This window comes from Dermochelys coriacea, chromosome 20 (genome assembly GCF_009764565.3).
Source record: "Dermochelys coriacea isolate rDerCor1 chromosome 20, rDerCor1.pri.v4, whole genome shotgun sequence".
Lineage (NCBI taxonomy): Eukaryota > Metazoa > Chordata > Testudines > Dermochelyidae > Dermochelys > Dermochelys coriacea.
The window spans coordinates 4133971-4146826 of NC_050087.2; the positions used below are offsets into that span (position 1 = coordinate 4133971).

Below are 12856 nucleotides of genomic sequence, written 5' to 3' on the forward strand. Positions count from 1 at the left end.
TCAACATCCATCCACTGAAATACAGACAAATCCAAGTCGCTTTTGTTGAACTTTTCAGGTTTAATTAGAAAAGAAAGCATTGGGCCAAATCGCTGGAAATCTTGAAATCTGTCAGAAAATTCTGATTCCAGTTCTTGCATGTACATTCCAATCTCATTGACACCGACCATGCAATGTGTTGATAGCTCTTTTATGTGTTGGAAGTAGCGGAAAGTTGAAGTTCAAATATCCTGAGAAAAAACTGCTAGTTTTACAACAAATGCCTTCCAGGTTTCAAAAAGATCCAGAACCATTTGCTCTGCACCCTGGAGATAGAGGTTGAGTTCGTTTAGGTGACCAGTGATGTCACTTAGAAACATGAGCTTACACAGCCATTTGTCATCATCCAATTCGGGGTAGTTTTGTCCTTTTTCTGACAAAAAGGCCTTGATTGCATCAAAACAGTTTACAAAGCACGCCAAAACCTTGCCATGACTTAGCCAACAAATGTTGCTGTGAAATGAAATGAATGGACATCTAACTTTGCTTTCTTAGGAGCTGACATTTTGTCAAATGTACCCCTCAACTTACAAGGGGGAAAAAAATCACGACAGACGGCACACAATGTCAAAAGCAATGTGCTGTTCCACGTGATGTGATAGTGACGTATGCAGCAAATCAGGAGTTAAAAATATCCCAGTACAGTGGTGCTGGAACAATTTTTAAGGTGGGTGTGCTGAGCTGTGCCCCCTGTTGCCCCTGTCTGCACCCTTCACTGCCCCAGGCTGGGGCCAGTGGGCCACAGCTGGGGGTGGCTGCAGAGCCCCGGCCCAGGGGCCAGGACCCCAGGATGGCAGCAGAGCGCCTAAGACTGGGGCCGACAGCGGGCTGAGCGGACGGGACCCCAGGCTGGCAGCAGAGCCCCTGGGACCGGTGGCCGGGCAATGTGAGTGCCACTCAAAATCATCTCACGTGCTGCCTTTGGCACACGTGCCATAGGTTGCTGACCCCTGCTCTACACCAATTTCCTTCCAGCTTTAGTTCTGATTTAACAGAAGCTCCTCCGGTGCTATGTATAGTAAGGTTCTGGTTTAACATGAAGCCTAAAAGCCAACGGGAAGCTTATTTACAGTTCTACAATGTGTCAATTCAGCAATGGCTGGTGCCAATTGTGGGCTCAGAAATACCCATTTTATTTAAAAACCTTTAATCTCAAACACTTTTTATGTAATACACAATGCAAAGAGGGAGCTCATACGCTGGTGAGCAGAACAGGGCAGTGATCTGCTAAGATTCTCAACTACAGGAAATAAAAGGGTCCTTTTTGGCACAAAGAGTGTTGTTTTCTAACGGGATATGGGCAGCAGATGGAGAATGACATTCATTTCCTGTTTCTCAGGTGATAAAAGCCAACTTACTTCCCAGCAGACAAGAGGTTTATAGCGATTGCCGAGCCAATTACTTCTTGCATATCCGACCCAATGATAGCGAGTTCAATCATCAGCCACAACATAATTCGAGGGACCTAGATACAAACACTGAGCTTCAGATACTTGAAATTAAAACCAGAAATAATGAATAGACTATTACAGGGGATGTTTCTTTTCCCCAACTTCCTGCCAGACTTATGGGGGTTTAAAGCACCATTTAGGAAACCTAAGTCAACGGAAGACACCCATGACTTCAGTATATACTGTATCAGGCATTGCTAACGAGTTTTGAAGACCTTATGCGGATCAACTTTTACAGTTTATTTTCTGCTCCTTGCTGAGTTTGGACAGTGAAACTAGACAGATGTGTTTACTGCAGCATATGAGCAGCAAGAATGGCAGGTGTGCATTTGTGACAGGTTTAAATCAACACCCCAAAATGCCTTCCCAACAGAAATGTAATCAAGGTGTCATGACTTTTCTTATGAGAGATTTGGGAAATCCAACCTTATGGCCTTGATTGTCTGACTCAGTCCCTTTAAACTGGTTTGTGTAAGATTACTGGAAATACTGGCTAAGGGGAGATCCACGTTTTCCACTGGATGGCTTTACTCATTTTCAGCTGAAAAGTTAAGTCATAACCATATGCTTACACAACCAGGAGCATTTCCTCAACAGCCAACTGCAATGAGCGTTCTTTCTTCATGACATCCCCCGTGTTTTTTAAAATAAAGACTAGTTTTAAATCTCTCCAGTCATTTGACAAGGAAACCCAATTCAGTGGTTCGAACCAGAAACTAGGGAGTCAGGACAATCCTGGGTTCTATGCCTGACTCTGCCAATGTTGTGAGACGACAGGAGAATCATTCAACGTCTGTGCCCCAGTCTCTCCTTTCTAGATGGGAACAATACCACCAACCTCACAGTAGGCAGGCATGCTATGAGGTTTCATGTTTGGAAAGTACATCAACACCCTCAAACATATGTGCAAAGTTGTATTATAAAGCCTATATCAAAGGAAGCTAGCATGAGCCAGATCCAGAGACTCTGTTAGTGCTAAATCCGGGGTAACATTAGCATTTGTTTGCCAAGTATCAGCACGTAACCCTGCCATTCTTTCAACCACAGGCCACTGCAGAAGTCAATCCTGAAATCCTTAGCTACATGGCCATTATGCAAAAGTGAACTTCACAAGTCTATTTTTAGAAATAAAACACCACCGTTAGAGGCTGATTTAACATATGTTGATCAATAGTAACATTCACATGAATCATAAGAGAGGTGCAGACTGCCTGAGACAATGAGTCACAAACTGACACATACCCACAAGATTGTCAGACAGTTTCTTTGTAAAACGGAGGCTAGAAATTGGAGAAAGACCAATGTAAACTCAGCAAGGGCATTTAAACTACTGTTATCCCTTTAGAGGATGCACTGAATCTCCCTTGGGCTTCATGTCTAATCTTTCCTTTCATCCCCCAGCCACTGCCCAGCAACAAACCACCTTTCAGACTAGTCACTGGGAAACCAAGGATGCTTTTCCACACACACCCCTCCCCATCAATGAGCAAGGCTTTTCTTTGAACCCATTGTGCTTTACTGTACAAAAGGAAAAGCTGTCACACACACACACACAATGAATGGCTTTTGAGATAGACCGTGTCTCTTCTGGCCTTTATTGCTTTGCATGCAGAAAAGCAAGAACTCTTTCCCTAAAGAAACGTATTTTAAAAAATCTGTCCCCTAAGAGGCTGCCTAGACTAAGGGCCTGTACACACTAGTGCTTACTTTGGTATAACTTAAATGACTTAAGGGTGTGAAAAAAACACCCCATGAGCAACATAAGTTACACTGATCTAAGTGCCCGGTGTGGACAGCACTATGTCGGTGGAAGAAGCTCTCCCGTTGGCTTAATTACTCCACCTCCCTGAGTGGTGGTAGCTAAGCTCCAGTCGGAACAGTGTCTCTGCACTAGAAGCGCTGCAGCTCAATTGCTACAGCTGTGCCACTGTAACAATTCTAGTGTTGACTAGCTCTCAGACAAAGGAGGAAGCACCATTCACACCAATTTTGAACCAACAATGGAGACCAAAGGAGGTGTCACCTGTACCATCCCCAAGCCCTTCAGTTCAGAACCATTTTGAAGGCACTGTCTGGAAGTTTGAAAATTTGTTAGTCTCTAAGGTGCCACAAGTACTCCTTTTCTTTTTGCGAATACAGACTAACAAGGCTGCTACTCTGAAACCTGTCTGGAAGTGGCAGCTCCATGTCTGCTGTTCCCCCCCTTAGCCATTCCTGGAATTTCAATTCCTCAACATTCCTGGGTCCCAGCCATTCAGAAAGCTTTATTTTCAGTGACAGGACTAAGATCACAGATGAGCAAAGCAGCCCAGTGCGTGGGAACAGCATCCAGAGTCACTATTTCAAATCTAAAGGCCTTTAGGTCACCCACCTTTTGATACTGCCGGTTACACATTTCTGCAAGGTGCAGTCCTGTTACCACTCCCAGCCTCGCTGCCAGACGTTGCAGGAGGAGACCAATGACAGTGGCCAGCAACAGAACCCAAAGCAGCTGAAAGAGATGCAACAAAGTACGGTAAGTAACCTTGAGTAATGAGGTGCTTTGGAGGCAGATGAACAAGCCAGGACTCTCACGTTATTGACTTGAACTGGGACCATATAGAACATGGTTGCAACCAAGGTCCTGTAGTGGCACCAAAACTTGTATAAAGGGGGTCAAATAAGGTGTCCAAGACAAGGTTATGGTTTGCTGGTTATGATTATGCAATCTGTATGCATGTATCATTTTTCAGAGTAGCAGCCGTGTTAGTCTGTATTCGCAAAAAGAAAAGGAGTACTTGTGGCACCTTAGAGACTAACAAATTTATTAGAGCATAAGCTTTCGTGAGCTACAGCTCACTTCATCGGATGCATTTGGTGGAAAAAACAGAGGAGAGATTTATATACACACACACAGAGAACATGAAACAATGGGTTTATCATACACACTGTAAGGAGAGCGATCACTTAAGATAAGCCATCACCCACAGCAGGGGTGGGAAAGGAGGAAAACCTTCCATGGTGACAAGCAGGTAGGCTAATTCCAGCAGTTAACAAGAATATCAGAGGAACAGTGGGGGGTGGGGTGGGGGGGAGAAATACCATGGGGAAATAGAAAAGGAGTACTTGTGGCACCTTAGAGACTAACAAATTTATTAGAGCATAAGCTTTCGTGAGCTACAGCTCACTTGAGCTGTAGCTCACGAAAGCTTATGCTCTAATTAACAAATTTATTAGAGCATAAGCTTTCGTGAGCTACAGCTCAAGTGAGCTGTAGCTCACGAAAGCTTATGCTCTAATAAATTTGTTAGTCTCTAAGGCGCCACAAGTACTCCTTTTCTTTTTGCGAATACAGACTAACACGGCTGCTACTCTGAAACATGGGGAAATAGTTTTACTTTGTGTAATGACTCATCCATTCCCAGTCTCTATTCAAGCCTAAGTTAATTGTATCCAGTTTGCAAATTAATTCCAATTCAGCAGTCTCTCGTTGGAGTCTGTTTTTGAAGCTTTTTTGTTGAAGTATAGCCACTCTTAGGTCTGTGATCGAGTGACCAGAGAGATTGAAGTGTTCTCCAACTGGTTTTTGAATGTTATAATTCTTGACGTCTGATTTGTGTCCATTCATTCTTTTACGTAGAGACTGTCCAGTTTGGCCAATGTACATGGCAGAGGGGCATTGCTGGCACATGATGGCATATATCACATTGGTAGATGCGCAGGTGAACGAGCCTCTGATAGTGTGGCTGATGTGATTAGGCCCTATGATGGTATCCCCTGAATAGATATGTGGACAGAGTTGGCAACGGGCTTTGTTGCAAGGATAGGTTCCTGGGTTAGTGGTTCTGTTGTGTGGTGTGTGGTTGCTGGTGAGTATTTGCTTCAGATTGGGGGGCTGTCTGTAAGCAAGGACTGGTCTGTCTCCCAAGATCTGAGAGAGCGATGGCTCGTCCTTCAGGATAGGTTGTAGATCCTTGATGATGCGTTGGAGAGGTTTTAGTTGGGGGCTGAAGGTGATGGCTAGTGGCGTTCTGTTGTTTTCTTTGTTGGGCCTGTCCTGTAGTAGGTCAGATCTTGGGAGATAGACCAGTCCTTGCTTACAGACAGCCCCCCAATCTGAAGCAAATACTCACCAGCAACCACACACCACACAACAGAACCACTAACCCAGGAACCTATCCTTGCAACAAAGCCCGTTGCCAACTCTGTCCACATATCTATTCAGGGGATACCATCATAGGGCCTAATCACATCAGCCACACTATCAGAGGCTCGTTCACCTGCGCATCTACCAATGTGATATATGCCATCATGTGCCAGCAATGCCCCTCTGCCATGTACATTGGCCAAACTGGACAGTCTCTACGTAAAAGAATGAATGGACACAAATCAGACGTCAAGAATTATAACATTCAAAAACCAGTTGGAGAACACTTCAATCTCTCTGGTCACTCGATCACAGACCTAAGAGTGGCTATACTTCAACAAAAAAGCTTCAAAAACAGACTCCAACGAGAGACTGCTGAATTGGAATTAATTTGCAAACTGGATACAATTAACTTAGGCTTGAATAGAGACTGGGAATGGATGAGTCATTACACAAAGTAAAACTATTTCCCCATGGTATTTCTCCCCCCCACCCCACCCCCCACTGTTCCTCTGATATTCTTGTTAACTGCTGGAATTAGCCTACCTGCTTGTCACCATGGAAGGTTTTCCTCCTTTCCCCCCCCTGCTGTGGGTGATGGCTTATCTTAAGTGATCACTCTCCTTACAGTGTGTATGATAAACCCATTGTTTCATGTTCTCTGTGTGTGTGTATATAAATCTCTCCTCTGTTTTTTCCACCAAATGCATCCGATGAAGTGAGCTGTAGCTCACGAAAGCTTATGCTCTAATAAATTTGTTAGTCTCTAAGGTGCCACAAGTACTCCTTTTCTTTTTGTATCATTTTTGTATTTAAAGTTATAAGTATTGGCTCTATACCGTCTGTATTTCAAATTTGTGCTATGCTTGTGGGTGACACTCCAGACAAGTTGGTGTCAGCTCTGCCTAGGCTGCTTGATCCCCCATTAAGGACCATCTGATGAAGTGAGCTGTAGCTCACGAAAGCTTACACTCAAATAAATTTGTTAGTCTCTAAGGCGCCACAAGTCCTCCTTTTCTTTTTGCGAATACAGACTAACATGGCTGCTACTCTGAAACCTATCATTAAGGACCATCAGCTATACAAATGACCTATTGAGAGAAGGCAGACACGCCTTGTGACTCAGCAAGGTATGCAGGGACATACCTATAGACAGAACTTCGAGGTTTTTCCATGCCATGTGATGGACAGCTTGTCTTTGGAACAAAGAAAGACAGACCACATGGCAAGAGAATATAAAAAGCTGCTACAGCTCCTCTATCTTGTCTTCAATCCTGCTTCATACCTCTGGAGGGACTTTGCTACAAACGGAAGCTCTAAACAAAGGAATGAAACAAGCTGTGGATGTACTCCAGAGACTTGATTTGAACCTGCAGTTTATTCTACTTTATTTATTGAACTTTACCATTACTGTATGTAATTGATTCCATTTAACCAATTCTAGCTCTCATCTATATATTTTTTCCTTTTATGAATAAACCTTTAGATTTTAGATTATAAAGGATTGGCAACAGCGTGATTTGTGAGTAAGATCTGATTTGTATATTGACCTACGCCTGGGGCTTGGGTTCTTTGGGATCGAGAGAACCTTTTTTCTTTTACTGGGGTATAGGTTTTCATAACCATCTGTCCCCATAATGAGTGGCACTGGTGGGGATACTGGGAAACTGGAGCATCTAAGGGAATTGCTTGTGTGATTTGTGGTTAGCCAGTGGGGTAAGAGCAAAGTCTCCTTTCTTTGGCTGGTTTGGTTTGCCTTGGTGTGCATAAAAACCCCAGCCTTGGGTTGTAACTGCCCTGCTTTAAGCAATTTGTCCTGAATTGGCACTCTCAGTTGGGTCCCAGCAGAACCAGCATCATTACAAGGACTTGTACTGGAGAGCATCTTGGTCTCCTGAGATTACAGTCCCCTCCACAGACCTTTTTAATAGGAGCCAGGAACGTAGTCAATCCATTTGGAAGTGCAGTCCTGTTGAGATTCCATGCTTAGTTTTATAAGCCAGAGACTGACATACACAAGGAGCTGCGTGCAAATAAACCTGCAAGCCATTTTGTTGCCCGGTTTCACTCTCAGGCATACTGCAAGCCTAAGATCTGCTAAACCCATTCCTCACCAGTATCAAAGGCACGTAACACCAGCCTGGAGTCAATGCGTCATCAGTAAAAAGCTTAGAGGGTAACTTCCAAGCAACGCAGGGAGCAGACCTTTAGACCCCTTGCAGTTGGGAGTTTGGCCAAACCTTTCAGCACAACAGCACTGATGAGGCCTTTGGCACTTAGCTGAGCACGGATTCCGTGCTATCATCTGGAAGCGGTGCTAGGCACCTGATAGGAGAGGTGGTGGGCCTGGATGTACAGCCTAAAATTGCTTCACAGCTTGGAAAGTTTCACACTGACCTTAAACCCTGCGACAGCACCTGACTGTAAATCCGACTCGATGTTGCCTGGATCCAGGTAGGCGATGCTCATGAGAAAACCTGGCCCTGTGAAGGCCCAGAGTTTGCGGAAGCTAAACCATGAGTGCTTTAAAATGGAAGAGAAGATTGAGACATTAAGACTCCGCTCTGCACCAAAGGCTGGTGTGGGTTCCAATCAAAACAGAGCTCAGCCTCCAGGAACCGGTCCATTTTTAAGACAAAGAAATTGGTAAGAGGAGCTTACAAGCTTTTTTAGCTGCCAGCAAAATAATAACCAGCCCCTGGCAAGATCTCTCCATTCCCTCATCAGTCTCTCTTCATTTTGAATTCCGAAGTGCAGCCCTTTATTCTGAGACCTTCAGTGTTACCTGCACTTTAGCTGGGGGATGATATCAAGCTAACTTTGCATGCAATCCTCTGAGAAGTGCTGGCTTGCCTGCTCTTTACAGAGAGGACAGCAATTGCATCCCTTACAGAGCTCCTTGTGAAGGGTATATGGCTCAGCCATTATGCTGGTGGGCCCAGCTTAGCATTGAAACAGCTATTCTGACTTGCTTTTCTTGGTAAGAGCAAAGCCAATTTCCATCTGGGAATCACACACTAGATGTCTCTCTGCTGAAGCAGAAACTGCTGTCCTGGGAAACATAACTAAAGACAGCAATGTGACTTTGGGGCGAGTGCTACGCCGATCCTCATTAGGAGTGTGCATTCACTTGAAACAGACAACTGCTCTGAAGGTTCTGTAAAAGTCTGCCAACCCTGATCGAGGCAGCATGAGGAGTGTTTGCTGTTCAGATTAAGCTGACCTGTTTACTCTGAATGCAGCAATAGACATGTGGGTAACTGGCATCCACAGCATGTAGTAAACCTGGCAGTCACTTGCTTTGCGTTAGTTGGCTGACAGTCACTCATTTTGTTTTAGTTGGGTCACGAATCCCATGCAAGCACGGCAGACACTTCACCCCCTTCTCAACGTAGCTCTCCATAGTTAGAAACAAGCAGCCAGATCTCCTATCTAGCGCCTCAATTTAAACTGAAAAGGGACCCAGCGCCCACAAAGGGAAACAAGTCATCTAGATTACTACCACTTTCATTAAAGCCATTTCCCCACCAAGGTAAGCTTGCTAAGTCTGGGGCCCAGCCACACTGACCTTTTCATCTTCAGGGACAGGGATCTTCTCATCGAAGTAGGTGGTGAATGGTTCATCATTGGACTCCGGAGACTGCTGCGGGACTGGGCTGCTGTAGATCGTGCTGATGACCTCCTCATGGTCTTCAGACACATCTTCTGGATTTACAAAAAGCCACATGTAAAACAAGGGAGGAGTCATTGTGCTGAAATGATGCAAGTTCCATTTTAAACCGGCCACGTTCCTAGCAAGCGCCATAGGCAAAGCAAAAAGCGAGTGTTCTCGCCCCTCTGCCATCCCTTGCCAGGATTGGTTGGTTGGGGGTTTCGGGTTTTTTTCAAACACGTGGAGGAATGAAACATGTGTGGAGCGGCAAATCCACATAAAGAAGCTTCTTCAATGAGACTGGGTTCTCCACTTGACACTCTCCAGCTCTTGCGTTCACATGCGAGCGAGACAAGTTTATTTTTTATTTCAAATATTAAGATGCCTGCCCAAGCTCTCATTACCAAATCATTACCAATAGAATAAATGAAATTACTACTTCACTGCTGCTGGGATTTTGCTGAAAGTGCAACTCAGGTGGGCCAACACCTACAGGCATTCCCCTCACCCTTCATTCAACAAACCTTAGCCCTGTCCAGAAAACCTACCATCTTTTGCCGCATGCCTGGAAGTTCAGTTTAAGCCCTAGAAGATGCTGATAATGCACTGAATTCAGCCTCAGAAAGGCACAATGCACAGTTTGTTAGATCTTTGGAAGCAAGGAGTAAGAGACATTACAGGAGACTAGTTTCAGAGTGGCAGCCGTGTTAGTCTATATTCGCAAAAAGAAAAGGAGTACTTGTGGCACCTTAGAGAAAAAACAAATTTATTTGAGCATAAGCTTTTGTGAGCTACAATTCACTTCATCGGATGCATGAAGCGAGCTGTAGCTCACGAAAGCTTATGCTCAAATAAATTTGTTAGTCTCTAAGGTGCCACAAGTCCTCCTGTTCTTTTTAAAGGAGACTAGAAGATCATTTTCGCAACTCCCAAGATCTGAAAGAGAGCACACAGCAGACATCCAGTCCTGCTGAATTCTCTGGATAGTATGTAATTTTAGGCTGTAAGTCATGTAAACAAGGTCAGTCCAGTGACAGAATTACAACCCCCAAAACTTTCACATCAAGTCCTTTAACTCCATTCCACTCCTCCCAGAACTGGCCCGGAACAAAAAGCCGATTCCAGCCTCCATGTTATACTCACTCTGGCTACCACCTCCTGGCATGCTTTTGTTTCAGAGGAGGAAAAGCAGCATCCAAATTAATCCTGCCTCCTTTACTAAAGGCAAAAGTGACCATTTATAACCAGAGAAGTAAAAGCAAGGTTTGGGCTCTTATACAGTTTCCAATTGCATCATCAAAGCAAACTGAAGCTGGTTGTTCCTCCTCCTTTCCCCGCCTCCTAAATACCTGACCGGCCTGCCAGCCCATCTGTTTATATAATAGATTTAAAGCAACAGCACCTGTTTGTCTCTTTTCTTAGTGGCTTTGGTTGCACAATATCTTGCTCAGCTAGTTCAACCAAACTAAGGAAGTTATATGAACAGTCAATCTGTTGCTTAATGGTGCTGGAAAGTGACAACCTGAGAACTGGCTTCAGCCACAATTTTCATCCACCTGAAACAGCTAATCTCAAAGATGTAAATCATACCAAAACAGGCCAGCCAGAGAGTCTTAGTTCTACCTGTGAGTGACCCAAAGAACCCCTTTAGTAACTCCCTACAAAGTACTGTAACAATCTTTGTACAAAATATGCCTTGTGAGGTATAATTTAAAAACTAATAATTCCCTGGTCAATAATATGGTGAAATATACGGAAGCAACATTATATGGAAAGTTATGAATTCCCCCATATGATGCACATGTTCAAAACTAGACAGCCCTGCTTGGGCAGAAGTTGCCAAAGAGATCAATCCTAAACAAAGGAATGTGTTTACCTCAATGTACATATAAGTAGTAAACAGGATCATCAGGACAGCAGGGGAGAAGATGGCAGGAAATAGAACAATCTGCACATTAGCAAACACAATGAGGAGGGAAGAAAGTGAAGGAAGCTCCATGCTTTACCAAACTCCATGTCACCTTCCTCAGAGCTTGGTGAAACTTTAATTCAGAAGAATACACTTCAAAGATTCAATAGACTATAAAAGAAGGGACAGAGAACCCCAAGTTCTCTTTCAGCTAAGCAGAAAAAGGCACCAGCACCTTTAGGCCTCTGGAAGAGATCCTGACTGAGGAGAAAGAAAAGGAGTATTTGTGACACCTTAGAGACTAACAAAAGTGAGCTGTAGCTCACGAAAGCTTATGCTCAAATAAATTTGTTAGTCTCTAAGGTGCGACAAGTACTCCTTTTCTTTTTGTGGATACAGACTAACATGGCTGCTACTCTGAAACCTGACTGAGGAGAGGGTCAGTCACCATCTTGCTGGAAAACTATGGGTGAGAAAGGCCATTTTGAACAAAGCCTTGAATCAAACTTGCTAGATTAAGTTTTAGACTTTTAGATGCGTGTTTTCACTTTTATTTGCTTGTAACCATTTCTAATTTTATCTTATACTTGAGCTCACTTCAAATCCTATCTTCTTTTGTTAATAAACTTGTTTTACTATTAATCTAAACCAGTATCACTGTGTTAGTACTACAGCAGTGGTTTTCAACCTTTTTTCATTTGCGGACCCTTAAATTTTGAATGGAGATGCAGACCCCTTTGGAAATCTTAGACAGTCTGCAGCAGACCTCCAGGGGTCCGCGGACCACAGGTTGAAAAGCACTGTACTAAAGTGAATGTCAACTCCAGTTAATGGGACAAACTGGTGTGTTTTGTCTCATTAAAAGAGCAAACAGATCTTATACCTTCGAAGAGGTGTGGAGACTGCAGAGCACATGGATCTAGGGAAGTTCGGGACAAGGGGTGTGCTGCAAATCACCTCCTAACATTAACCAAGTCTGGTAAAGACAAAACTGGTTGGGATAACTGCTAGCAGACTGCTGGATTCCAAGTGATTGAATCAAAGCTGTACAGCACACAAAGAGCATGCTGGCTGTGTGCAAGTCCTAGGCAGGGAGCCGCAATACCAGAAGCATTTTGGGACACTCAAGGTTAAAAGTGAATTGCACCCAACTGTGATGTTGTCACTATCCAACGCAAGTACTGTACAAAACCCAGATCAACGTTTCTCTAATTAGACTAAGGAAGCAGGATTTAAAGTTACTGTCTGGTCTCTCCTCTTTTATCCACTGCTTTCACTAACTGGTTCACAGGCAACGCTGACAGGACTAAAGTTAAAGCCATCTAGATATTTAAGCAACCGGATTCTGAAGACCACAGAGCCGCTGTAACATCAGTAGAACCCCAGCTCCTGTTCCAGGAGAGCCACCAACAGTGAGTCTAGAGAGTGTTTCCTCTGTGAGCACAGATACAAGCATGAATGCTGCTGAGCCACTCTTCTGCTCCATGAGCTGATTATTGTATTTCACATACTGCTTTTGGAGAGCCAAAACAGGCCAGCCTGCAAGCCAAAACTAGTACTACAGGTCTTGTCAGGCCTGCCTGCCTCGACAGTGACCATTTCCTACTATAAAGGCTGGTTTCCATTGACTAGACGAGTACCCAGGTTATGGTGTTGACGCTTTAGCATCCATCCCACTT

The 12856-nt window shown here is 44.1% G+C and overlaps 1 protein-coding gene and 1 long non-coding RNA gene across 7 annotated transcripts in view; both read right to left on the reverse strand.

Moving 5' to 3' along the window:
• SLC11A2 (solute carrier family 11 member 2) overlaps window positions 1-12856 on the reverse strand; it is a 58735-nt gene that overhangs the window by 16323 nt on the left and 29556 nt on the right. For all 6 annotated transcript variants that reach the window (XM_038378186.2, XM_038378191.2, XM_038378190.2 and 3 more), the window contains 4 exons: window positions 9185-9321; window positions 8014-8139; window positions 3862-3981; window positions 1398-1504 (listed from right to left, as the gene is read on the reverse strand). In XM_038378186.2, coding sequence (XP_038234114.1) covers window positions 1398-1504; window positions 3862-3981; window positions 8014-8139; window positions 9185-9321 — 490 coding nt within the window. The remainder of the gene's footprint in view (window positions 1-1397; window positions 1505-3861; window positions 3982-8013; window positions 8140-9184; window positions 9322-12856) is intronic.
• LOC122458347 lies at window positions 3140-3850 on the reverse strand. The gene is made up of 2 exons (XR_006278353.1): window positions 3655-3850; window positions 3140-3558 (listed from the first exon to the last, which is right to left on the reverse strand). It is a non-coding gene; the product is annotated as an uncharacterized LOC122458347 (long non-coding RNA).